The 26,910-nt window shown below is 39.2% G+C and overlaps 2 protein-coding genes across 4 annotated transcripts; one reads left to right on the top strand and one right to left on the bottom strand.

The window, feature by feature from the left end:
• Window positions 1-380: 380 nt before the first annotated feature.
• LOC128491404 (cingulin-like protein 1) lies at window positions 381-9,821 on the bottom strand. Its single transcript, XM_053463726.1, has 14 exons — window positions 9,591-9,821; window positions 8,642-8,742; window positions 7,817-8,135; window positions 5,441-5,538; window positions 4,470-4,563; window positions 3,738-3,899; window positions 3,440-3,565; window positions 2,709-2,813; window positions 2,331-2,519; window positions 1,964-2,175; window positions 1,604-1,823; window positions 1,254-1,333; window positions 787-883; window positions 381-446 (listed from the first exon to the last, which is right to left on the bottom strand). The coding sequence occupies exons 1-14, from the start codon at window positions 9,777-9,779 to the stop codon at window positions 381-383; spliced, it is 2,058 nt and encodes a 685-aa protein (XP_053319701.1). The 5' UTR covers window positions 9,780-9,821.
• A 4,396-nt stretch (window positions 9,822-14,217) lies between these two features.
• On the top strand, window positions 14,218-23,774 carry CLK3 (CDC like kinase 3). Of its 3 annotated transcripts, none has more exons than XM_053464354.1 (14): window positions 14,218-14,286; window positions 15,154-15,232; window positions 15,820-15,968; window positions 16,468-16,690; window positions 18,930-19,023; window positions 19,793-19,859; window positions 19,934-20,050; window positions 20,663-20,829; window positions 20,985-21,079; window positions 21,154-21,283; window positions 21,438-21,520; window positions 21,822-21,901; window positions 22,678-22,768; window positions 23,064-23,774. In XM_053464354.1, exons 3-14 carry the CDS (start codon window positions 15,820-15,822, stop codon window positions 23,244-23,246), a joined length of 1,479 nt encoding a protein of 492 aa, XP_053320329.1. In that variant the 5' UTR covers window positions 14,218-14,286; window positions 15,154-15,232; the 3' UTR covers window positions 23,247-23,774. The 3 variants fall into 3 exon arrangements, with proteins under 3 accessions (XP_053320329.1, XP_053320330.1, XP_053320332.1); XM_053464355.1 differs by having other exon boundaries at window positions 14,277-14,341; XM_053464357.1 differs by lacking the exons at window positions 14,218-14,286; window positions 15,154-15,232; window positions 15,820-15,968; window positions 18,930-19,023 and having other exon boundaries at window positions 16,562-16,690.
• Window positions 23,775-26,910: the final 3,136 nt, after the last annotated feature.

The following is a 26,910-nucleotide window of genomic DNA, read 5'->3' as shown; positions in this document are numbered from 1 at the left end:
CACTCGGCAAATGCCATTCTGATTTGTATTTGTTGAATCAATGTTATATTGAACCCCCCCCCAAACATTTTGTACTCTAAAAAAATAAAACTATAATGGCCTCGTGATAACTTTAAAAATGCCCCATTGTGGGTAAGCCTGCAGGACATGCGATATATAAGGAAGATACAAAAAACAGGGACAGGCATTGGAGTGGTTGTTAACTATAATGCACATTAGCCAGTATTTGTTAGAGGTAAAACAGTGTCCCCTTTTTTAGGGAAGGTTATTATTACAAGCTATTGATGATTTGAATGTACCCTTGACATATTCTTTATTATAAATGTCCAATGATACATCATCATACAATATGGAATGACATTGTCTAAACATGTAACTCACTAAGTTCTCTGTAACTGTGCAGAGAGTTCATTTTGTGGATAATTCACTTCTTCTGTATTATCATCCTGTACAGGAAAAGATGTAAACATTGTTATTGTAGTATTTAAAACTTCAATTATATTGATTTGTTTGCACTGGGATAATTTGCTGCAAGAACATTCACTCTCAGTGAAGTGTGTGTAAATACAATAAACAAATAACTAAAGTATTTGATGTCATAGCATCTTCTGGCTCAGCAATAGTGATATGAATACTTCATAAGGCATTAGACCAAGTGGCCCCTACAGTAGAAGGAGGACTTTCCTAGAGATTGGCTGCCAAGGAAAGCAGGACAATTGTTTCTCTCTGAATTGCTCTAACATATCCTTCCAACATCCATGCGACCCTTGTGTGTTTCAAACATACCATGGTGGTCTGGATGTCACTTTGAAGATGTTGAAGGCGATTACTCTGCTCCTGTTTCTTTATCGTCTTTTTCAATTGGTTGTTTTCTTCCTTCAGACTAGAATAAAGACAAACCTTTAAGCTTTCTTCAATTATTTCAGCAGCAACTGTTCTCAAAAAGATAAAGTGATAACTCTCACAACCTGTGCTGTTCGTGGCCATTAAGGTCACATTTGAGAAGCACTGAATCAATAATGTGAAATATTTCTATGAAATAAACAGCCACATTTATATCCATGAGAACTTGCAAAATGTGTCAAACTAAAAATACAATTACATTGTATTGTAAAGTTTGTCAAATACAAAATATCCAGAAAAAAAGGTCTAGCAAAAGAAAATAATTTTCAGAACTAGCTGTGAACTAGTGAACTGTAGAATAATGAACACGGAGCAGCACAACCACAACATGTATAATGTATTTGACCAACCTGTTCACAGTTGCTCTGAGTTCAGACAGCTCCTCCGTACCTGCTTGGAGCATTTCACATTCTTGTAACAGCTCTGTGCTCTGCAAGGTAAGAGAATGGCTGAGCCAACAGCACCAACAATTTGTTTTTGTCATGTTAATTAAGACCAAATAGTTGAATGCGTTAGGGTTGCACAATGATACCATAAGGGTCAATGTTCCTCCATTCTTTAAACCCCAGATGGCACTGTGTATGACCTCTGGTAGCCATATATGTGGTCTACTTCTGTAGCATAAATTCATCTACAATTGTTAGCAAATGTGTGGATGATTGTTTGTAATACAGAGGTACACCTTACATTATTTAATCACCTTTTCAGCATCTTTTTGACTTGTCTGCTCCAGCTTTTCTTCTGCATTCTTCAAATTCAGGGCTGCCTGTTGCCACCTCTCCTTCCAATACAATGTCACTTGCTGCTGCTCCTGTATTTGGTTGCCCATCTGTTCATGCGCCTGTTCCAGAGCTACCTCCAAGGTGTTGCAACGGGTACGCAGCGCATCCCTCTCCTCTTGAAGCTGCTCACGTGAAGACCTAGAAGACAAATTCAGAATAAACTAAATGGAAGGCTCTTCGGCTCTCCGTGTTTCTACAGAGAGTGCAGCCTCTTAAAAAATACGATACTATTGTTTGATGCCGTATTTCCTAATGAGTCACATAAACCCCCCAGACACCTGAGTTCTCGTATACTGTCACTCTCTTCATCATTCAACACGGCTGTCTGCAGCAGCTGTTTCTCCGCCAAGAGTTGCGCACGTTCAGCCTCTAGCGCTGATGCAAGATTTGTGGAGATCTTATGCTCTGCCTGGATCTGGTGCAGCTCATCCATGCAACTCTGAAGTTTCTGCTGTGTCTGTCCCAGCTCCAGTGTCAGTCTGTCATTCACCTGGGCAGAATAAACTATAGTAATACAATAGAAAACCACCAAAAACTCAAATTTAGTTTGTAACGTTGCGTTCACATCAATACTAAAGGAGTATTTGTTGGTGAACAGTCGAGTTTAGTGTTGACACTAGTTTAGAAGGCTGTGTTTATTCATACCTGCTTCAGTAACACGAGCTCCTCCTTCATCTGTACTTTCTCTTGGTCCTGGCGGTTAGCTTGGGCCTTGGCTCCAACCAGCTCAATGTGGAGGTCACTAACCTGGTCGTTAAAGCCCTCCCGGCCCCTCTGTGCCCTCTCCAGCTCTAAAGAAAGCTCTTGTGTGCGTCGATGGAGATCCAGCTTCTCCTGTAATGTTGGCAGCGTTTGAATCACTGTACATCTAGTGTTTTTGCTAAAACATTTCTTACTATTTCTTATGATTTAATGTTTCTGAAAGCCGGACGTTGCTAATACTTTGATGTTACCGCAGATATACCATGCGTTGGAGCATCTTGCGGGTGTCCCCTATAGTGATCGGTGTATGGCCGTTCTTACCTGCAAGAATCGTTCTTTATCTGTCTGAGCAATCTTTAACCTTACACCCAGATCAGAAACTTTCTCCTCTAGCCTCATTACCTTGGAGGACAGCAGTTCTTTCTCCTGTTGAGAATAGCACAATGATAACAAAAAAAAACAACAAAAAAGCAACATGCCTCCATATAATGACAACATTTTTGAGGCAAATGCAGCGTATTCATAAATCCTCATGGATTCCGAGACTTCATACCGGACATTCAAGCTTAAAGAGAAGCACTAATTTATATAAAGGGGAGAAGAACGATAATGCAAATCATGTAAACGGGAAGTTAGGACGGCTGTTCCCAGTAGCATATACATAAAGTGGATTTCTAGTGCATAAATATATTTATCTGCAAACAATACTAGTCAGGTTTTTGTGTTACAGAGCTGTAAAATATAATAAATGGAAAATGTGAAAAATCCACTTTCAATTAAAAAATAATCACTCCCACAACTCTTTTCTTATTGCTCTGGGTATTCTTCCTAGATTTTTAAAAAGCTATATCCAATCCATTTCCCCAAGTGCTCACGTCGATTCACTCGTAAACCTTCCCTTAACTGCTCCTACAGACATATATACCGTATCAATGGTTCTTTGTCAACCGGTTCTTAAATGTCCACTATTAACTACAAGTGAAACTTCCTACAGATGGCTCACTGGAACAGGTCCAAGCAGAAGGTAATTTAAAGGTGAGAGATGTCCATACCAGATTGGCGCTGTTGTACTTTATTTGGAGATCAGTGAGTTCCTCTTGCATGTTCTGTTGGGCTTGTATTGTATCAGTAGCCCTCTGATTCGCCTCATTGGTCTGGCTGAGAGCCAGTTGACTACCCTATAAATAAAATGATATGACCTTTATTACTTTAAATTGTCACCTGCACATGTGCACAGGAAAATAAATAATACATGTCGATAATCAGACTGTAAATACTAATGGAGGAAGAGGGACATTGCCAGCGTAATTTAATTTACATCATTAAATGAATACATTTTCTGTATCCCACCTCTCGCAATGTCCTGAGTTCCTCTAGAGCACGATTTTTTTCAGCCTCCAGGCCTTTAACACGGTTCCGGAAAAAGAGCAGGTTCTCACGGGCTGTCCGGAGCTCCTGGACCATACCATCATTCTCCTTTGGAACCGCAGAGGCGGTCACAGTGTTACTATACTGGTAAACCATAAATTATAGTATTGTAAGGTTTCAGATAAACATGTATATGTGTTTACATTAGGCCAAAGACTCCTGTGCATTTATAAGCATATGCCATTGAAAATGTTCATTTTTCTCCAGGTGAAGAGATGTACTTTCTCCTTTATAGATGACATTAAAGGGAAGCTCCAGTTGTCACACAACATTCATTTTTGTGGTGTTGCTTTTGCAACTGCATTGGGGGATTCTGCTAAATCCACCCCATATGTATTTGCATCTCCCGCACCATCCAGCTCTTTCACATGCTGGTAATGTGTTCGGCCCACGACATCTATCTGCACGTGATATCCGTACCCCAAGCCGACTCCAGAGCGCGGAGGTCTATTTAGACCCTCGTGCACATGCAAGTCAAGCACTCCCAATAACTTCAATGTCAGCACATTCCTACTACTGATATGCAGAGTATAGATCACATAATTCTTTCAATAGTTAGACTAAGATTGCTAGACAAAGTAAGAAAGAGCCCGATAAAAGGGTTTGCCATGTAACCCTTATAACGCATTGTTGAGTTAAACGACATGGTTTTACCGTGGCATTCTTCTGGTTCGTGAACATATTGGTATAATTCAGGTTTTCCAGGTTAGATTTAGCCCTCATTACTTCAATTTCCAAATTGACAATCCTGATTGGAAACAGAGCAGAGGAAGTATAATTACAGAAGACTGAAAAGATGAAAGATTGAAACACTGAGGTTGAATTGTATTTGTAATCATTTCCAAAAAAGAGAAACAAAGTAGGTATATGCAATACTTCTACGACATCAGTAGGGTGCAGTTCATAAGACCTTAAAACTCCTCTGGTAAATGTGATTTTAGGGACCTGGGTAATCAGATGCACACTTTGTGTTAAAAAGCAGACATGTGCTTTTGTACTTTACTTATCAGTGAGTGCTGGACTTGTCATGTTATATTAGTCCTGTCTTAAAGGAGTATTAGTGATACTAATGTAAAAAACTTTACGTGTAGTAAGATCTGTTAAATGCTATTCCACAACAAAATAAAAATAATACAATTATTAAGGCTACTTGTTTTTTTGTATTTATAGAAAGCAGGCCTACATTAAATGCTGGGTTGCCAACAGGGCCATGTTAGTGCCAGGCAAGTTAAGCAGCCATATGGGGTACCTGGACCATCAAGGCACCGGCAGTCACTACTGAAAATGCCCCCCAATGTGTACATCTGGAACATGACAGGGGCAGGAACAGGGGCGGGAACTTAAACAATGCATGGAGGGCATGCACAAAAAATCTAGGCCGATACTGGCATTTTAAATGTATAAAAAAATCACACATGACATGTTCATGTGTGGGTAACAAAGGACACGCCTGGAGCACTATTTGGTTGATGACTGGCCTTACGTGCCAATACTAACCATAGCTTTGCGATTTGAAAACACAGTACAGCAAAAATGGATTTGTCTGTATTATAAACAACAATGGAAAACAATCATGTCTCAAATCACAATATAGACATCTCTAGTCACACAAAAGCCATTGTTACCTGTCTTGCAGTTCTCCCCTTTGTTTCTTGTCCTCATAACGAGATACTTCCAGCCAACCTTTCTCCTTCTCCAGTTCAGATATGGAACCTTCTAGCTGCTGAAAATACAGATTTAAGGCAGGTTTATGAAGAAATGAATCAAAATGTTACCATTATACAAAGTATATGCAGTAGAGACATGTTCTGATGCACACAAAAAGGAAAAACTACATAAAATGGGCACAAATGCATGTGAAGTGAACCTAGTGCTCCAGCATCCTGCCAAGCTTGCCACGCCACAGATACCTGGCATTTCGCCTTACATTATAGCACAGACACATAGCTGATTAATATCAATTCTCTTTAAATGTTATGTACCTCACAATAAAAAAATCCTTACATGGTTTATCTGTGATGCTGTTCACTCAATTATAAGGCTCGATCATACTGCAATAATGACAATCTATTGTATTTTTTTTTAAAAACAATTAGAATGGAGAATAAGAACGCTCAATGAAGCCTACAATTTCTCAGGTTTCTTTTTCTTATTATTTATTTATATGCTGCCATCATAACCCATAGCTCTGAACAATAGAATAAGATTTGGCATTAAGTGCCTTAGTGAGTGAAATATATACAGTGACTTCAAATCTCTTCTTCCCCTGCTATAATTTATTAAGGAAAGAAGTGTTTTACATGAACTGATGACTCGGCTCGATTGAATTTATTCATAGACAAGACAAACATTTTATATCCAAAGCATGCTGTGACACAGTGTGGAACACAAACATGGACAGCTTCACCAAGTATATACAGGCTTGATGTGTGTACAGTCAATAATATTAAAAACAGTACACCTTAGACAGCAAAACCCTCATGAATTTTTAAATACTCTACCGTGTCACAGCATAGCATCAATGATTTATACATTAGCCTAATGTATTAAAAAGCAGCAAGTCATCGGAACAGTAAAAACGTAAACTTTTCCAAGGGCTAAGTCAGGAGTGACACCTGGGGTTAAGGGGATTAGATGAGAGGTTGTGGGGTTTTTGTCTTCCTACAATCAGCAAACCACGAAGCACCCTTAACACAACATATTGGTTGCCATGCTCCTTCAATGGCACCCTCTCTGTGAGTTCCTGGAAAAAGCGTATATAGAGTGATAGGAGATGACCCCCACCCCCAACAGAATATTTTAGTTAATTTTGCAGGGATCCCAGCCAAACCTGTGCAAAAGGACACTGCCAGAACATATGTAGTGATGTCCCCTGTGTATATCTGCATAGCCCCCTAGCATGCATGAATGTCTTTAGGGATAGCCTCCCTGGATGGCCATCCATGCAATGTCCTTGTGTCTCTTGGCCAACCTGCTTGATTTTTTCGAAATAGTCTCCGCTTTATCATCAACGATACTTGGAATCTGCGCCATTATGTCCTTGGCTCGGATTAGCTTATTGATCATCCTAGATGACATCAAGTCCAGTTCCATGTCCTGCGGTTGGTGTTCTCTCACTGATGACTTTGCTACTTTTATTTTATGGAATTCAGGGTGAGTTTATTGGTTTGGCTTTAACACCCACAAAAAGTACCGTTGTGTTCCTGACCAAATTAGCATAAACATAAATCAATCATCTATACCACCTGTCTATACTCTCTTTATATCACTGGGTCCTGCCTGGCCCTGATTAAGATTTTAGGACCACAGAAGTCCCACTCTGTTTACATAGAATACATTGCATGCTGAGAGTTATCTTTCCAGTAAGATGATGGTAGAAAACAAGCTTTGTTGATTTTCACAGCTGGGAACTCACTTTTCAACATATTGTGTGGACTAGCCATGCCTCTCTTCAAAGAATAGTTTCACGGCATCTGGGTGAGTAACAGACTGCTCCCCAGCAGTTATATTATTTTCGTACCTAATGTTGCTCTATTTTTCCACTGTAATTCAAGGGGAAACTCACCTTCACAGCTCTTAACATAACTACAACCTGCCTATTTTTGTCCCTTTTGTACTCAATGTTAGTTTTGGGTGTAATAAATGGCTTATTTTACTTCAGGGAACATGATATTGACCTGATGATATATCCCCTTCTCTAGTCCCACTCAACTGCCACCAAAGTGGAACTGTAACTTAATAAAAGGAGAATGATTTGAGGAATACTCGCACAAATCCTTTGAATATGAAGTTATGATGCCTCTGTTGTATGCACATAAGGTATGTAATAGATATCTGTAAACATGTTTGCAAATGTTTATGTATTTAACTGCAAAATTAAACAGTTGGAAACAGGACTGCCTTTAACTTATGTACATTTACACTGTACAAAAGCTGCTTCATATTTCTACTATCTATGTGCACCCACCGGACTTGAAACGCAAATATTTCTAGGTTCTTACTTTCTGCTTTAGGGCCAGCATGTCTATTTTGGCTTTGCTTAGCTCCAGTTCCTTGTCCCTCTTCCTCAGCTCTTCTGATTGTCCCTCCAGTTTTTCTTTGGCTTCTTTCAAGCACTGCACAAGACCTGCCCTACTTTGGGCACTCTCTGTCAGAGATGCCCTAAGGTCCAAGGACGATCTGCTCCATCCCCTGTGGCCCAATGAAAGCTCCAGACCAGACTCATCGAGAGACGCCGCTGGAAGGCGGGAAAGGGAATGTTGCCGGGAAAGTGGTGGGCTTGGCAGGTTCTTGGCGTACTCTGTGCCAAATGGGAATTTACTGACAATACAAATAGAGAAAAAACATTATAGAGTAAAATAATTTGGGTCACATGAAACTAAACAAACATTGTTATAAATGTTTCAACATCTCAATAATATCTTGCGCTAATATTACATGACCAGGATCTTATTGATATACCGTGTTGTAGATAAAATAGCACATAATCTTAACATTTCCAACCTGGCAAACCTACTAGCTTTTCGAATGGGGTTGTCTTTTTCAAATTTGGAATCCTCCTGAACATTTGGGTAGGTTGTAGGTTGCAGAATTAAATGCAGGAACAATAGAGACTTTTGTGCATTTGTGTGTATAAAAGGGAGGCATGTCATAAAAACAAAAAGTAACAAAAAAACCCCAGTATGAATTGCATAGACACAGTTGTGAAAATAATTGCATTTTTTAGTGGTTGGTGCCCAGTTAGAGGTGAAGCCTAAATGGAAAAGCATTGCCTTTTTTCAGTACCTTTTTTCCTGCGAGATACAGCAGTATGTGCTGCAACGTACCTGGAGTGTTCCAGAGAGTGGATGCCCCGCAGAGGACTCACAGATCTCGACCTGTCCAATTGCCGTGGACTCTCGATGCCTCTGCTGTAGTGTCCAGCGGCCTTTCACAGAACAAATCACAAAATAAGAAGTTACAAAGGCAGCTCAGCCCACTTCAACCAAATTTGTTTTAACTAAAATAGAATAGAACTGTGTATTGTAGAATAAAGGACAGAACTTAAAGAAATCTATAAAAAGTCTTGTGGCACTAGAAATCTGTATTTTAATTTTTTTACATTTACGTGAGTTGATGTTTGGCCCCTTCAAAACACATATATTTTTACCCAAAGGTGAAGATTCACCATATGTGGGTAAGCATATCAGTTTAATAATGAAACAATCTGAAACCTCTATGTGCAAACCAGGAATTTCAACCACAACACACTAGCATTAAAAGACCAACGGGAAAGAAGTTAACTCCAGAAAGTCTTTCTTCCAATTTCCAACTTCTTTTAGGATTACAGAAGAAAATCCTGATACTCAGGGCTGGATCCTAAGGGTTTTTCACCAAGTATAATTTTGGTGCTGGGTCTGACCACATATATTGTATTTATATCAATCAAACCCAGAACTAGGGCTTTGGGAAGGTCAGTTAGAAGTATTCCACATACATAGGTAATATTTGGAAATGGTTCTACAAGACAGCCATTAACTACTAGGTCTAACTGCTTCTGAAATATTAGTAGATCTTGAAATAACTTTTTGTTACTAGGTCAAAAAGAATTGATTAGTTAGTAATCTCCTGTCCACAAACTACTCCTAAATGTCCTATACCGAATAGCGTTGACTAGAGAAAGTTATGTTTGCTGTCATTCCGAATATGTATACAGCTGGTCTAGCAATCACTAAGTAGTAAATTTATAATGTTGACAATGGGCGCTGTGATCTATTTAACACTTTCTTCGGTCACCTCGATGTGCCTTTCCAGTTCAGATAATGCGAAAGGTCTTGGTGATTCCATTTCATGTTGGATGCTCCCAAGATCCTTGGAGACCCAACGGGGGGACCTTCTTCCAGTGTCCACATTGTACTGATGGATCCCACAAGGGCTGTAGCGAGAGGGCAAACTGACGTAGCCGTTGCAGACGCGATACGACATTTATGGGGTGTGATTAGATGGAGATGTAACAATAACTGGGAAAGGGCTATTACATCACCGCTGTCCACATTCTGCCAAGGATAATGAACAGAACAGGTAATCTACCTAAAATACAACATAAGGAGACAAAACAAGGTTAGCATGTGAAAAAGATTATGCCATGTACCAGAACTACTCCAGTCCCTTGCAAGTACCTTTAGCTAAACATTACACCAGGCAAAATGTGCATATACTTCATACTTGTTCAGGTATATACACATATTATTTGCACACAGACCTACCACGTATGTAAACACAGGTCACACTCACACACTGACTTATAAACATATCTCAGAGCTACCTTTTACAGAAGAAAATCTGCAACAATCCTGTGGGCCAAATGCATCCTATTAGAACTCCAGCCAACTGGAAACCACAAACAGTAGTGGTAGTTGCCTAGTCTTACGGTTAGTGATCTTTATCACTCTTCACCACCTTCATGCCAGCTGTTTGTCTTATCATTGTTACAGATTACTACCAATGTCTGTAAACAGTCTCAGTTACTTATGAATGCAGTTCTATGGCTGGATTCAGTATAGATACCAGAAGCTGACTTATGTGAGTTTACCAGAACTTTTAGGTACATAAAAAAACAAAGGAAATAAAATCCATATAATAATGAAAGAGAAAGCAGTTGTTTGTGTAGATCTGCCTTCCCAAGAATTGAGTGTTAAATGTAGTCAATGACATATGGTGCACACATAACAGGTATATCTCCTATGAGAGCTGGTCATTAACTGGAATCATGCCTTCATGCCTTGGTTCATCAAAGTCCTCATGCCATGTGACATTCACGCAGAAGAACATATAAAGACAATTTGAGGCAAATAAGAATTATTTGGTCCATGTCGTTCTCTTTCCTCGTGCTTTAAATACCTTAAACCTTATTCAGAAATTGGTATTTTCTTTAATATTCAGGATAGCCTTATGCCTGTCCCTTGCAAGTTTATATCCCCTACCTGTATTAACCTGTGCCACTTATGCTGAGAAGCGTATCTACCACCCCCTCATCCATACATCTGTGTTAATAAAACCGATATATATGAATGCTGGACACAGCTCTAGCAGGACTATATCTCAGTGGACAGTGTGCTTCATTTATACAAAAACCCCCTCCAGCAATATGAAACATATTATCGAAAAACATTGAAAACATAATTGACACCAAACTAGTTAAGAAGTTCTACTTTAGCAACTTAAAAGAAAAATATATATATCTTTTTAGCACATCAGTGATTTAACTTTTTAGTGTCATAGATTTGACTAGGACCATACAATTAAAACACTCCATGTTATAAAAAAAGTATTGCTCATATAAAAAAAGTTTTGAAAGAAATACTATTTGCAAGGAAACAAGACTTATTTTGTATATTAAATACTGTTTTTTATAGTTAGAAACTCTTTACTCGCCAAGCAGTAAGAGCATCCAAACAAGACTTTTTGTAGATAATAATAGAGTTGAGTGGCATAATAGTAAGTATGCATGCTTGTGTGAAGGTGGAGGAGAGGGAGCCCTATGTTGTTTTTTATTTAATGCCTACTTAATCAGCTCCTGTACTGGATGCTATGTATGCCAAAGGTATTATGGGGACAGAATAAAGACTTACCTGATTTTTCGAGGTATAGGAGAGGAGATTTTTCCTTTGTGTGCCCTGCTAAATCTCAGAACAATTTAAGGAGTACATGGAAGCTTGAGATCGCTTCTATGGTTACATCCAGCAACAAGACTGGAGCTGCTCCCTTTTTTGATTAACCAGTTTAGATTGTGAAACCAAGCAACTGACACAAGCAATGGACATGCTTCTACAGCCATGATCATTACTACAAACGTATCTGTCTGGACAATTAATGCATGTATAGGCAGGGGTTGGGCTAAATAAACAATACCAGATTAGGGAAGGGATAAGGGAAGCCCTCTGTTCTTAGATAAATGTAACTTTTCAGTAATTTGTGTTTATTCACATTTACTAAAACAGGAGATTGTTTCAACTAGTGACAGCTAGACATTGATGGCTCACACATGCAAAGTGGCTATGTTTAGGATGGATGTTCCCACCTACTTAGAATTTGAAAAGTAAAATAGTTAATTTGTCATTGAAATGTTTCACTAAATTGCATTAATAATGATTAATGGGTTACAAATTCACATAAAGTTCTTGGTAGAGCCCTGGCCCCACCTCTAAACATGGATGGGTTAGTATTACACACTGTGGAAGTTATCCAAACAGATTAAAGTTATTGTGCCCTGGAACTGGTGATAACTACAACCACCATTCCCAGTCAAAGTTTGCATAATGATAGTGCTGATCGGATGAGGTCATTCAATAATTTGTCCCAGTTTTCCCAGTGCATACCGTTGTTAATGGTTCACAAGCACAATTGCCCCTTGCTGGGAAGGCATATAGCAGGAGTAACTAGACTGTCCCTATCTTGCTTTAGCCTTAGAAAAGCGCACATAGGATGTCATGGGACAATTTTACATGGTTTGATTACCAACCCACATTATCTATGCACTGTAACACGGAGCAACACAACTTTTCGGTACAGGTTTTGTTCCTCTGTGCCACTGGGGTGGTACTAAAGTGTTCTATGTGAGCATGAGTGTGTATGTATAAGTGTATTTGAACATGAATGTGTATGTATAAGTGTATGTGAGCATACATGTCTATGTATAAGTGTATGTGAGCATAAATGTCTATGTATAAGTGTATGTGAGCATGAATGTCTGTGTATAAGTGTATGTTAGCATGAATGTCTGTGTATAAGTGTATGTGAGTATGAATGTCTATGTATATGTGTGTTAACATGAATGTGTATACAAAGGTGGCACTGTGGGACATGTTGCTCGGGGAAGTTGGCAATTCTTGCATCTGGGCCCTGTGGTTTCTAGTTATGCCCCTGTCTAAGCCTAAATGCTAAGCGACATTCACTCTACGTCACTCTAGTGAATGCCTGAGCATCGGATACCACTAGCTAGCTTGGTGTATTACACTGTGCAGGTGATAATATATGCCTTTTAACCCCCTAAATGCCAGAGTGGCAGATAGGGGTATAAGGCATTTCTGGAGGCAGAGTGGCACATAGGGGGGTCAAAAGGCATATCATTGGGCACAGTGGCATATAGAGGGTTAAAAGGCATATCATGTGACACAGTGGCATTTAGAGGGTTAAAGGGCATATCATGGGGCACAGTGGCATTTAGAGGGTTAAAAGGCATATCATGGGGCACAGTGGCATTTAGAGGGTTAAAGGCATTTCTGGGGCAGAGTGGCAAGCTTGGGGGCAGATTGGAAAATAAAAGGAAATAAAACAAAAAAAATCTTTTTCTCAATCATAGCTTTTATTTAAAAAATTGTTTACATGAATTAACATTTACTAGTAAATCTTTTTTCCTATAGGGTCGTCTAATATTAAGGCTTTTTCTTTTTTTCCCCTAAATTAATATTCAGATTTTGAGGGGTTGTCTTATACTCGAGCAAATAGGACCCGCATTTTCATGATTACATTACGCTGAGTTGTAGGCACATCATTAAAGGGAAACCCCTGTCATTGTTTTACTAGTATCATGTTAAAAATACATTTTCAAAAGTATTGTGCTTAAAAAAAAACTGTTCTTAGTTGTTGCATAATGTAACGTATTCACCAAAGGCAAAGCTGTGATTTCAACTCCCTCTTTCACTATACATTATAAATGACCAGTGCTGGAAAGCTGCATCGACAGGGTTGAACTACCGCTGTTTAATATATATACACATATATATCCCCACTGATTTCACTACACATTATACAGGGCCAGGCAAGCGCTTCACGCAGCAGCACTGCCCTTAGCAAAGGGACCCTACTGATTATTGAAAGCCAATGGCGGAACTGACTTAATTGGTATATCCATAAGGAATTAACTCAGTGTGGTCTGAGAAAGAAAATCACCCAAAATCTGATTGACAATAATAGCTGCCGCCAGGTCTGCACATACAATAAGTTTATTAGATCAAAATAAGATAAAACCAGGTTATTGTTAATGCTAAGCTATATTACTGTATACAACAATGTACGTAAGGCTCAGAGAAAAACATTTTCCTTGACACTCTGCCTCTAATATCAAAAATATTGCACACGTATTAGTCACGCTGCTATTGCACGGTTTGAAAAATAATTCAAGCTTAGGCGGCTCAGACGTTCCACTCCGACATTTCCGCTTTAATTCGAAAGAAATGGAAAGGTTCCAATGTTGTATGATTTTTTTTTTAAACTCTAGCTATTTCTTTCCCGCCCTTTGAATACCCCAACACTAGAATGCGGATTCCGAATCCCACGTTTTTCGCTTTCGCCACCGTATATCCACTTTCTACCAATCAATGCGCAGGGTTGAAAGGAGGCTTGGGACGCAAGAAGAAAGCGAAGGGGAAGTAGGCGGGGGTACCGGTCGGTGACGTAAGTGGCGGTTGTGTACTTGCCGTAGGGTCGCGCGGTAAGTTCGTTGGTGGGAACGGAGTCGTTGCCCTTACTTGTGTTTGAGATTGCCGGTATGTGAAGTAAAGCCGTCGTCGGTACAGCTTTGTGTTTTTAGCCCCGTGTGCGTGTCTGATAATGGCGGAGTTAAGCGCTGGGATTACACGTTCGAATCCGGCTTCTAGCTCTCGGGATGCAGCAATTAACCTCATATTAACTAGGCTGTCAGCCTCACAGCTAATATACGTAGAGCGTGTTAACCGTTTGTGCTATTCCATTTTAATTTGCTATTCTAACGAAAGCTCGATTTTACATTAATTGGCCCAGTCAAAAGGCATCATGTCTTCCGTATTGGAATGACTGATGCCTGATTCATCCTCCTGACTCTCCCAAATTCATCTGGCGTTCTAACGCTATATACGTGGAGTATGTTTGCTGTGAATTACACTTTGCAGTTGGCGATGCTGAAATATGGGCCTTATAGGTGGAATATAGCCTTCCAGACTAGGCAAGAGGCCTTTGTGTATATGCAGGTATTGCTATAGGTGTGTGTGAAAACATGTCAAAGAAAAAAACACTTTTGCAAAATAATTTGGGACATAAAGTTATAAATTTTATTTTTATAACTTTGGTAGCGGACATCATATGCATTATACCTTTTACAGGTACATCGTTACTATGTGCAATCCCCAAATATTACCTTTTTATTTTCTTATGTCTTGACACACCTGCTACTATAGTGGGGCTATCTCTCTTGCTAATTCTCACTTGTGAATTACTAATAAAGTTTTATTTTGTTGCCAGATGTTGCATTTTATTAGGACACTTATGTATTGGGAAAAAAAATGGCTGCTGTTTAAATGAAATGTTACTGTGTTGTACCAAGGTGTCCGATGTGAATGCAGAAGCACCCACCGGATAATGCTGTTTAAATCTGTTTACGATCCAGCTCGAGAATATTAAAGGTAAGCGCGTCATCCATTTATATATCCTTTTGGTAAGAGTGGGGACAGTTTCACAAGGCATGAAGCTTCGGTTCCCTTAAACTCATGCACATTCTGGCAGCAAAAACATGTCGTCTTGGTGCTAGTGTAATATTGCAGAGAAAATCAGACCTTTCCTTAAATTACTTTATCTACGTATGTTAACAAAATCAAAATGGCCTTTAAACTGTATGCTTAATATGTACATTTCTTAGCTGCTCAGTGTTAATGTAGAAACTCTTACTGGGTTTTAATCACTTTTTAGGTGTGGCTTGCCTGGTTTTTATTTAGAACATCTAAACACACTGATGTCTGTCTATAAGAATGCAAAAGAGACATTTATGGGTAAATGCCAGATAAGTCTGGGGAGCAGTGTGGAAACAGCGGTACTTTCATACTAGGCCATCACATTGTATATAAATGGTGGCCAACGGGTTGCTCTGCGGATGTTAATGCCCTATATGTTCCATCGCTGATGATTTTGCTATTTGCGGTGGGATTGAATAGTTGTGCGTGTGACGTGATAAGTGAATGCACACATGTTCAGCTGGGTATTGTCTCTGTGTTAGATGCACCGTAGGAAAAGGTACTGGTCTCCCGAGGAGCACTACAGAACTCAGATGTGGAAGAGGAGGAGACGGTCTCCAAGCAGAGACCAAGAAGAAAGGAGAAGATTACGCCAGCGATGGAAATCTCCACGCAGGTCTCGCTCAAGGAGGTAACCATCTGGCAGAAGCTGTAAATCTGCAATTATTTTTTTTTTTCTTCGTCTACCTGGAGCTTTATGTAGCTGCCTACATTATGAAATATTTTGTATAATGAAAGACAGCCCTCTTAGGGTTAAATAGTTTTGATCAATTTTGTCTTCAGTTCTGCAGTAATTAAGCATTTTTTCAGGTAACGGTAACTGGTGAGAATAACTTAAAATATATATAATTACCTGGCTATTATTCTCACAGTAGCTGAGGAAGCCTGTCCATTGAAAATGTCAAAATCTATGTTTACCTGGATTTTTGTGTTTTAAAGTTTAGATTCTATTTGATAGAAGAGGTGTAATCGTTTATTTCCGGCCCCCTGCTTTAGCTCTAGTCAGTAGCACTACATACACGTGCACATATATGTTTGTAATGTAAGTAACAAAATGCTAATCATACGTTAGATGTATTTAGAAACTGTACTTTGGAACAAACTGACATTTTCCTTTATCTTGTGTGCAGCCACCACAACAGAAACACATACTGGGGGAAGCCCGATAATATATATTCTGGTGATGTTTGTTACTCGGAGGGTGCCAGCTCTTCTTCCTACAGCGAGAGCTACTCTTACTCTGCACATTCACCCCATCGTCCGCGTTCCAGGAATCCCGAAAGAAACCGCTATGAGAAGCGATATCGCTCGAGCTCGCGCAAGCGCTCCAGGTCTGGTAGTTGGATTTCTTCGGTGAGTATAGATTACATGGGTGAGTGACCTCTGAAAAACCATACCTCATGCTGAAGGCTTGATTCTCCTAATGTGTGTGCTGCTGGGTAGTCATGTTTGAATCCTCGAGTTACCTTGTCAAAAAGCTGCATTACTGTAACTATGCTGTGATGGGACTGGGGTAAGTTAACAAACTCCTACTTGAAATAACATTGCTTGCTACATCTGATAGGAAACCATTGTTAGTCCATCCAATGTTATGCTCCATTTGGTCTTGTTTTACACCAACATTGTCAGTGACGGTGTCCCAGTTGAGCACGTTTTTATGCCTTTGAATTTGGAATCTTTATTAGTATTTAAAAAAAGACAAAAAAAAAACCATGAAATGTAACAATATCATTTTTTGATGTTTGCAGTTGTGCTGCATATGCCAGCAGTCCTCAGGACGTTGCTTTGTTAGGCAATGCCGGCACGTGCATTGCCTTCCCAGCAGCCGTCTTTTTGGATTTGTTTTTTTTCTATGCCTTAAGTATCAGCACAGCAGTAATAGCTTAATTTTGTTCTGCTAACTTAACCATTTGTCTATGCCATTGCTGACAAAGTGCCTAGCATATAGTTTTAATTTCTTTTCATGTAAAAGTATATATATATATATTTTTTTTTTCCCTCTGGGTAACTGTCTCTTACAAAAAGCAATCCTTGGAGAGTTTTAATTGTTCCTAACACATTCCAACATTTAGCAATTTCCTCCAGAATGCCTCTTAGTGAACATGGCCCAGCGACCTGTGCTTGTGGGTTTTTTCCCTGCGCTGAGTTTGCTCAGGCTTTATCTCCAGGCAGCAACACCTGTAGTGAGAACATAGAGTTAAGCAATTGTAGAGCTAGAATAAATGTAAAGATCGTACTACATTTAAAAGTAAAATATAATTTGAATATACCAGCCATTCTAAACAGTGTTTCTAGGCTGGCACGCTGTTCCGTTGCTGACTCTTCAATTAATCGGCCATTTGTAAAAAACGTGCCATATAGTTTATTTTTGGGGAATGTCATTGATTTAGTAATAAATGAGGAGTGAGGGTAGAATACGACACTGTTTATTGGACCAACAGATTGTAAAAGTATTGACACTTTGTATAAGGCATTATTTGCCCACGTTATTCAGCCTAGTTATTAACTCTGTTCCTCTACTTAAACAAAGTTCTAGTTTGGTTTAGACAATGAAGTGATCTTGGCGTGTGATGAATGTGTCCAAAGTAAGATGACCGCTCCACCTTCTTTTCAGTAATTACTATAGTAAAACATCCAATCTCGGTTTATAAATCCCACATACTGCAGGGCAGTGCCTTACATGTGTCCTGGAGCCAAAGGATGATATGATAACCCGAGTGGGTGAAATCCTAGTTTGATCCTGATATTTGAGGAGGCTTCAGGAGGATATTTCAGAGCATTTTGCGTGCTTGTATTTATAATAGAGCAGTTTTCCCCAACAGGTTTCCCGGAAGCGTGTGAAGCATTTTGTGCTGGATGTGGGTGATAAAACAGGAGATGTAACTTGTTTAAGTAGCAGGGACTGGACAGTTAGTAACTATTTCCACCATCATACTTGCACAAATCATATGTTCGCTGACTAAAATGTTTGCGTGAAGTCATTGACATGTTGTACTGTAAAATGCTATCACCAGTTAATAACCTGATTGCTGTCGGACCCCTGTGGTGGCGAGGGACTGTCTTCACTGACGACGCTTGTTCCCCAGAGTTACTATGAGCTGATCGGTGTTGCGTCATATTTTGCTTGATCTGTCATCTGGCTATTAGTGGGACAGCGCATGCAGTCAATTAAGTATCTGTTGGTTCTCTAAACGGTGATTTGCGTAGCATCCACCACACGCCTCATTTACTACTTGCGCAGATGCCTCAGCGATGCTGTAAAACTGTCACAGGACAAAATTAAAAGGTGAAACTATATTTTTGTAAAGATATGATGTCATATACTAAGGGGTAGAGGAGTATGAAATAGGTTTGCCGGACTTTACCATTAACTCAGGAGGAAGTGCTTGATTGCATTCAGTTCGGCCTTAACTCTGAGCCGTCTCTAACTTGCACGTCTCCCTTTGCAATATCCCCTATCGTTCTATGTTTTTATGCATCTGCACACCTCTCAATCTCCACCGCCTTGGACCCGCATCTCCCTAATGTCCCTGCCTCCCTGAATTGTACCGCCAATGGTCTGCCGTACGTCTGTTGGCGGGTTGACTTGCAGAAGAACCATCGGAGTGCAAAGGACGGCCAGAGTGTGGAGGATGACAAAGAAGGGCACCTGTTGTGCCGGACCGGAGAACGCATCACGGAGAGATGTACTTACCGCTCTTCCGTAAAACTTTATCCTCTATATTCTTCCCCCTACCTTTCCCTGACCTCCCCACTTCTTACCAAGAAAAAAAACCACACAGGGCTGAGGGAGGTAAAGGGAATGCCCGGTATAATTAATGTTATTTCATTGGAAAAATAACAGTGACATCATCGTTTACCATTTCCCAGCAAGCTATTAATTAGCAGAGACTTGGCATGGGGTCTTAATATGTGTGGTTTAACCACAACATGCATGATGAATGATATACACTATATAGCCACAAGAAAACATGCTTCTAATGAAGCAATGTTATTTAAAGCTAGATTCTACAATTAATGGGGGAGACGGTTAGAACTGATTACTAGAATCAATCAAGAGAACTTTATTCTGACATTGAAAGTAGCTACATAAGATTAAGTCTAGAATTGTAACCAGACTCCAGAAACACTAAAATGGCAGGGGATTTCTTCCAGACATTGCTTTTTATAGTAATCTAGGCTTTCTGCCCCTCTCAGTTTAGTAGTGATTGTTGTAGAACACATATATAACTCACTGGTCACTGCTAGGTGATGAATCAAAGGCAGTACAACTGTGGCTTATCGGTTATGCTAAAGACTCCACAGCCGAGGTCGTCTTTGTAGCTTGGACTTTTAATAAAACATGTATATCGATGTTTAGTTCTGTTGAACAAATTGGTGTCAGTATGTTCCATAGACTTTGTGTAAGTCTTTAGTTTCTGGCTTCTTACAATACTTGGCTCCTATGTTTTTCAGATGAGATTGTGGGAAGCCTGGGAGAGGGGACGTTTGGCAAAGTTGTGGAGTGCATGGACCATGGCAGGTTTGTAAACTTCGGTTTTGGGGGGGGAATAAATCTATTGGCTTAATCAATCACAATTTATTATTTGCCCGTAGAGGGAGAACTCGAGTGGCTCTTAAGATTATCCGCAATGTGAAGAAGTACCGAGAGGCAGCCCAGCTGGAAATTAATGTCCTAAAGAAGATCAAAGAGCGAGACCGGGAGAACAAATAGTACGTCTGTTTCATATCTGTTCCTCTGTGAGCTGAGGGAATTTTAAATGTGGTGGATAGGCATATGGCTGTCCTGAATCTAAGGCACGGCCAAGGACTGGTTAAGATTTTAGGCTATACAGTAGAAGAAAATGGGCAGGCTAGATGGGCCAAATGATTCTTATCTGTCATCAGATTCTATGTCTCTATAAAGCACACATGACATCTGTACTTGGTCCAAGCGTGCAAAGCACATAGATATTGATGTCCTATAAAATGTCATACAAATCATGGCCCATAGGGGCCATTTGATTAGCAGATGGATCGCTGAGCACATACAAACGCCCTGACTTACCTGTGACGCTCTAAAGTCAGGCAGCATGGAATAGCATTGTATGTAGAGGTTTAATCTAAGACTGCAATGAACCGTAGCTTGACCTATTTGCCAGTGTGATAACCAATAAAATCAACTATGGTGCAGAGAATCACTTTAAACTAAACACTGCTAATATCTCCTTCCTTGTGTCACTGATTTTATACTAGTCAGTCTGTCTTTATAAATAAATTTGGAGTATAAAGTTTAACAAATCGTAATTAAACATCTTAACCAGTTTATCTCCATTCCTTTTCAAGCATGTGTGTCCTGATGCAAGACTGGTTTGACTTCCATGGCCATGTGTGCATCGCCTTTGAGCTGCTCGGGAAAAGTACATTCGAGTTCCAGAAAGAGAACAACTTTCTGCCATATCCGCTCCCTCAGATCCGACATATGGCTTTCCAGCTATGCCATGCACTGAAATGTGAGTTTCCCTGTCACTTACCTTCTTACCTAGTAATTTGTATATTTAAGGATTGATGATGCAGAAATACACCTTTTTAAAAGCCTTATTTCTGTTACAAGAGCAGGCAGTTGTTTGTGGCTCCTTGCCATAACGCAGTTGTTATTCCTTTTCAGTTCTACACGACAACCAGCTGACGCATACAGACCTGAAGCCTGAGAACATTCTCTTTGTAAATTCTGAATTTGATGTCAGTTACAATGAGGGGAAGGTGAGCGTCCGACCTTTTAACTACGATACGACTTGCTTTTACATTTGTTACAGTGCTGCCCTCCCTTCTTTTAGAAATGTGAGCAAAAATTTGTAAAGAATTCCAGCATCCGTGTGGTAGACTTTGGCAGTGCCACATTCGATCATGAATACCATACCACGATTGTAGCCACTCGTCACTACCGCCCCCCAGAAGTGATCTTGGGTGAGTCTGTGGATTTGGGTTATTTCTGATTGAAAGAAAATCTATAAAAAATATATGTATGTCCAGGGTGAGGTAAATCTAGATTAGTCTTTAATTGGGTGGATCAGTCTTTGATTATTTAATAGTCTGAGCTTCTTTTTCTATTCCTTTGCAGAGCTGGGCTGGTCTCAGCCGTGTGATGTGTGGAGCCTGGGCTGCATTCTGTTTGAGTATTACACTGGATTCACGCTCTTCCAGGTACTCTTCCTATTGCAAGTTTCTGTGACATCTGACAGAGCACAGTTACATGCTTATTGATTCCGTGATCTGTCTAGGTCTCATTTAATTGGTTCTCTAACATACTTTCTCTGATTTGCACTGCATCTTTGATGCTTCAGGTGTCTTCCCCACCGTGACAAAAGGATAATCATTCAAATCGGATAAATTTCTCATAGGTTCACTTTGCTCAGATATAAAACTAAGGTTCTCTAAAGCAAGTTGTAAATGGCAGCTTGTCATGCATGCAGTCAACTCATGAGCGTTTTTTTCTTTTTACTAGACTCATGATAACCGCGAGCACTTGGTTATGATGGAGAAAATTGTCGGTCCGATGCCACGTCGTATGATGTACAAGACAAAGTGAGTGATGCAACCATTTTTACTTTTTGGTGATTAACCCTTTCAGTGCCATATTTGTTTAAGACTACAGAAATGCAAATTGTGCGTGTTACAAGTGAAAGGAAAATAAAATGACAGGTTTTTCAGGGTGAGATTAGTTGAACAATTTAAAACTGAAACGGTGTACAAAGGCTTTGAGCCCTATAGTGGAACTTAATATGTTTGATGTAATGAAATAACCTGGTTACTCTCTTTAACCTACTGCTCTTGATATGTACCGGTTGCCTATTATAAAAAAAAAAAAAAAAAAAACGCCAAGTAACAATCTTCTTTTAACAAGCCAAAACATCCATGATTACAAGAAAAATGTCTCATGCGGACAGTGTTAAGGTGGCTCTTATGAGCTATTAGTATAATTTATAATACAAGCCTTCTCACATCAGTAACCTGGATAATATAGTAATGGCTCTTATGTGACTTAAATGTATGTTTCTGTGGATACCTATATATTCAGTGAGGTTATGATAGGTAGTCATGACTACATTTGTGGAGGGCTAGTTTTTTGACAGTAACTGATGTAAAAATCTAACTTGGCTTGAATCAGCTGGATGTAGGTGAAACCCGACTGGATTTTGTAACTCTACTCTGAACTATGCAGAAAGTTACATAGAATCCTTTGGGTGGCTCTGGAATATCTGCAGTCTGTGTTGTTGCAATGGCTTAATTTTATCCTATGATGGGGTTTTTTTTTTGGTTTTTTTTTTTTGCCGCACCTAAGATAACATCTTTCACTTTAGGAAACAAAAATACTTCCAAAATGGTGCTTTGATCTGGGATGAGACATCTTCAGATGGACGCTATGTCAGCAAAAACTGTCACCCACTCGTGGTAAGCAATTACTCTGCCCTAATTCTTACATCTGAAGAATACCAGGGGATAAATGAATATGATGACTGATTAGAAATACTATGTTATGAGGAACTAAGTGCCCCCTGATTTAACGTGTAGTTACCGCGAGGTAGTGAGTAAAAGTAAAGCATTGGGATACTTTATTAACTATGACTAGCCTAGCCTTTTTTAATGCATAGTTGCTGCTGTCTTGTGCTCTGTACAACTTCTGTTTACTAACTTTGACATTTTAGTAATTTTTTTTGTTTTGTATGGAACTTTTTTTTTTCTTCAGACTTACAAGACAAATAATACACCAGAGGATGCTAAGCTTTTTGATCTGCTGCAAAAGATGCTGGAGTTTAACCCTGCGTTGAGGATCACCTTGACCGAAGCCTTGAGCCACCCATTCTTCAATAATCTTAGTCCTGAGGAAAAGTCATTGGGCTTCCGGACCTCTAGAGACCTCAGCAGATGACTATGACGATATCTGCCCTCATTTGGTCACTGCCTCAAACCACTATGATGACACACATCTTGGACATCTTGAAATGACAGTTCTGATGCATTTGCTGTGTTGCATACCTCCTAGCTCTAAAGCAGTCAATATTCCCAAAATCATCCCTCTGTGATATTGCCGTTTTGAAGAGGATGGCACTCTGCATTCTGATGTCAAACCCCCTCTCGATATTGCGTCGGCTAAACACTGTTAGGTGTTAAGAGGGTTAAATTATCCATGCAGGAAACCATTATAAATAGTTACACGGGCAAATTTCGAAAGATGCTTGCTGCTGCCGCCACTTAACACTTCATGGGGATGATGACTTCCGTCTCTAAGATCACATGCATGTCTTTCTGCTTTGACTTCGAGGTTCAATGCATGGTGGGTATGGGGAAGTCTTTATATGTTCATATTTTATACATATATATATATTTGTACACTCAGGGACAAAGATTAATAAAAATACTTAAGTACTTGTTCCAGGATTCTACAACCGTGAATAAATTGCAGGCTGGTTTCTTTATGTTTATGTGCATCTACAGATAGCTTTTATTCACAGGTATCCGGTTTCCTTAATGATACTATCGTTATATTATGTCCAGGGTTGTTTGCAATCTGTTATCTCTGCAGACAACACACTGGAGGATTGAAAAACCCAGAATTTTTTTTTTCCTTTTTTTTTTTGTGATGGTATACAATGGACTGCAAATCCGTAGCATCTATGACATCTATGCAAAGCTCTAAAGCTTAGTTCTAGTTTAAGCATGTAAAGTATAAAGTATATACTGTATACCAAGGATTTTACAGAATCCCTAGATCAAGCTTCCATACACAGTAGCATGCTAGCCTCCTGTTACTTTTGAGATGGATAAAGTGGAATGGACATTTAGATTATGTGCTTCACAGTTGAGGGTACTTATTAAGCATATAATGTTTATAATTTAAATACCCAGGACTTGAGCTAAATTAGTCCTTTAAATATTTTGAACAATTATGTGTGTATATTATAACATACGCACTATAGAAATAGATTTATCATAGATACAGATAATTAAGGCATGCAAACACGCCATTCGATATGTTTTGCACACAGGGAGCGAGTGAACTAATAGACAAAAGAAAGTGCTACCCATAGATAAATGCCAACCTCAAACTCCTAATGTACGGTATAACCACCAATTCTATTAAAATGTAGCGACTAACGTGTTAATTTATGTAGAAAACGTTCAATAGTGAAGGTATATGTAATGCTACAAAACCAGTCTAATACCCTGCTAGCTATATTGTAATATGCTTATTAACCTGCCCACTAGGAGACTATGTTGGTGCTGTGACCCTTGTCTCCCCAGAATAACCAGCAGAGTCACCCACGTATTTAAAGTGAGTTTCCTGCTTTTGGAGAAACTGATTAGGTAGAGTTGTGTGGATATTTCAAGGTCTTTAAAATATACGGGTTTTGGAGTAACTAACAAACCAGTAGAGGCTCTCTTATTGAGCTGATGGGTGCTGTTTGGGGGTGAGTAGCTTGTACAAATCACTTGTGGGCTGTTGACATTTTAGTATTGAGTAGATGCATAAACTGTACTCCCTTTGAAAAACGATTCATTCGGTTGGCTGGGGAGTTTTTAGGAAAGTTGTGGTTTCAGCTCTTCATATTCACTATGCATTATATAAAGGGTTATCTCTGGCTAATTCATCTGCAAAGTTAACTGAGTTGGCCCTTCGTTGCTCAAGCAGTAAGTTGACGTTCAGGAAACCCAGCTGATATGCTTTATACAGGGCCAAACTCCTCATGGAGAAGGAGCTCGCTGTGTTTAACCCTTCATAATGTAAAGTCAGTGAGTTAAATCTGCCAACACCCTCTCTATTATTGAAGCCCTGTTTATCTCCATCTAGTGTCCTTCATAGACTGTAGAATACTAAATTTCATGTTTTGTGCTCACCAAAATAGCGTAAATAGAATTTGTCTCGCTGCCCAAAGTTTCCAAAAGGACACCCTAAGCAACCGAGTATAAAAGTCATGAAATAGTGACCTTTAGTGTGAAAAGGAGGCCTAAAACATAGTATAAATATGACATGGTGGCCTAAATCTGTTATAATATCTTGGAGCCATGTGAATGGTTTTCATTGTAATCCATCTTCCTTTAAAGGCATATAGTCTTAGCGATATATGTTCCGGGGAACAAGATGTGTGCAGAATATCCGGTGCAGGTTTATAAACCATACTGAAATATAGATGTTTGTCTTCTTACCTGACATCTATCAATTCCAACTTCTTCAGAACCTGCACATAGATTATATTTGTACCAGAGTGAGCCATTGCATGTTTCCAGATCAGTTTGATTGACCCTGGCCTCTTGCAGAATATATGTCAAAAATCAAAGATGGATCTAAGTCATATTATTAGCTGTTAGATATACAGATGATGGCTCTTATTAGAAGGTGTAAGATATTAATGGAGTCCATGTGTGAATGTAGTGTGCAGGTATATTCTCTCTCTCTCTCTCTATATATATATTCTTATATATACAGTGTATATGCATGTTATTAACTGCATTGACAACAACCTAGTCTATATTTTTTAGGTGTTTGTTTAGCAGTCTTTGATCAGTCATTTATTTTGGGCACGGCTAGCCCAAATCAGGTCGGAGTGGCCTTTGCCATCAGTTTGAAGTAGTTAGCACAGAAGGTTCCAATCATGCCCTGCTCAAAAAAACTAAGTGCTACAGAAATCACTTCTCTGTGAAGGTCCTCAAACATACCTTCTGCAAAACTCTGTCAACTGTTTCTTCTGAATGAACCCATAAATGAATATAAAAATGGTTGAGAATTCCACATTATTGTAAGATAACACACTGCAAATCAACTTATGCTTTTGTTGATGCTTTATAAGATCGGCATCATATTTTCTTATTGTTGGTAATCCAAATAAAATATATACAGACTACATCTACTAATGCAAGAACATAGCAATGCCACAAATAAGAGTTCATTATCACATTTTTTGTTTGTTTTAAATTGAGCCCTATATTAGAACAGATGTGAGGCATATTTGAAATTTGGGCTTAGGTTTAATTTTATATACCGAGAGTTCGTAACAAGTTGGAGAAATGGGTGGCTATACAGTGCCCTCTGCAAATATTGGCAACCTTGGTAAATATGGCTGTGAAAATTTGTCTTTATTGTTTAACCTTTGCTATTTTCTTTAAAAAAAAACAACACTCTGCTCTCATTGATATCAAACAATTACAAACACAACACAGGTTTATCCCCCACAAAAGAATTGTGAAATATATGCCCCCCTTCCTCACCTGACCTAAACCATATTGAGAACTTGTGAAGGAAAACAGTACACCTCTCTGAACGGTGTCTGGGAGGCTGTGGTTGATAGTCAACAGATCAAGAAACTGACAGACTCCATGAATGGAAGGCTTATGACTGTTATTGAAAAGAAGGCTGGCTATACTAGTCAATGACTTTTTTTTTTTTTTTTTTGAAATGTCAAATGTTTATTTGCAAATTTTGGATTTTGTTTAGTATCCTCACTTTAATATGGGAAAATTATAATTTTTCGTTTAGTTGCATAATAATTGTGCACGCTAATAGTTGCCCAATAATTGTGCACACATAGATATTCTTC

The sequence above is a fragment of the Spea bombifrons genome, chromosome 4, assembly GCF_027358695.1.
Source record: "Spea bombifrons isolate aSpeBom1 chromosome 4, aSpeBom1.2.pri, whole genome shotgun sequence".
NCBI classification, from domain to species: domain Eukaryota; kingdom Metazoa; phylum Chordata; class Amphibia; order Anura; family Pelobatidae; genus Spea; species Spea bombifrons.
Note: the sequence above shows the minus strand (reverse complement) of the source record. Positions and strands in the feature narration are given on the sequence as shown.

Bases quoted from the DNA above. Each gene is read 5' to 3' on its own strand.
- LOC128491404 (XM_053463726.1), bottom strand. From the start codon at position 9,779: ATGTCGTATCGCGTCTGCAACGGCTACGTCAGTTTGCCCTCTCGCTAC. The intron at 8,743-9,590 runs GTGACCGAAGAA...GTTCTGTGAAAG, and splicing joins AACTGGAAAGGCACATCGAG to GCCGCTGGACACTACAGCAG. The intron at 3,900-4,469 runs GTAAAACCATGT...ATGGTTTACCAG, and splicing joins CGAACCAGAAGAATGCCACG to TATAGTAACACTGTGACCGC.
- CLK3 (XM_053464354.1), top strand. From the start codon at position 15,820: ATGCACCGTAGGAAAAGGTACTGGTCTCCCGAGGAGCACTACAGAACT. The intron at 20,830-20,984 runs GTGAGTTTCCCT...ATTCCTTTTCAG, and splicing joins GCTATGCCATGCACTGAAAT to TTCTACACGACAACCAGCTG. The intron at 21,284-21,437 runs GTGAGTCTGTGG...ATTCCTTTGCAG, and splicing joins CCCCCCAGAAGTGATCTTGG to AGCTGGGCTGGTCTCAGCCG.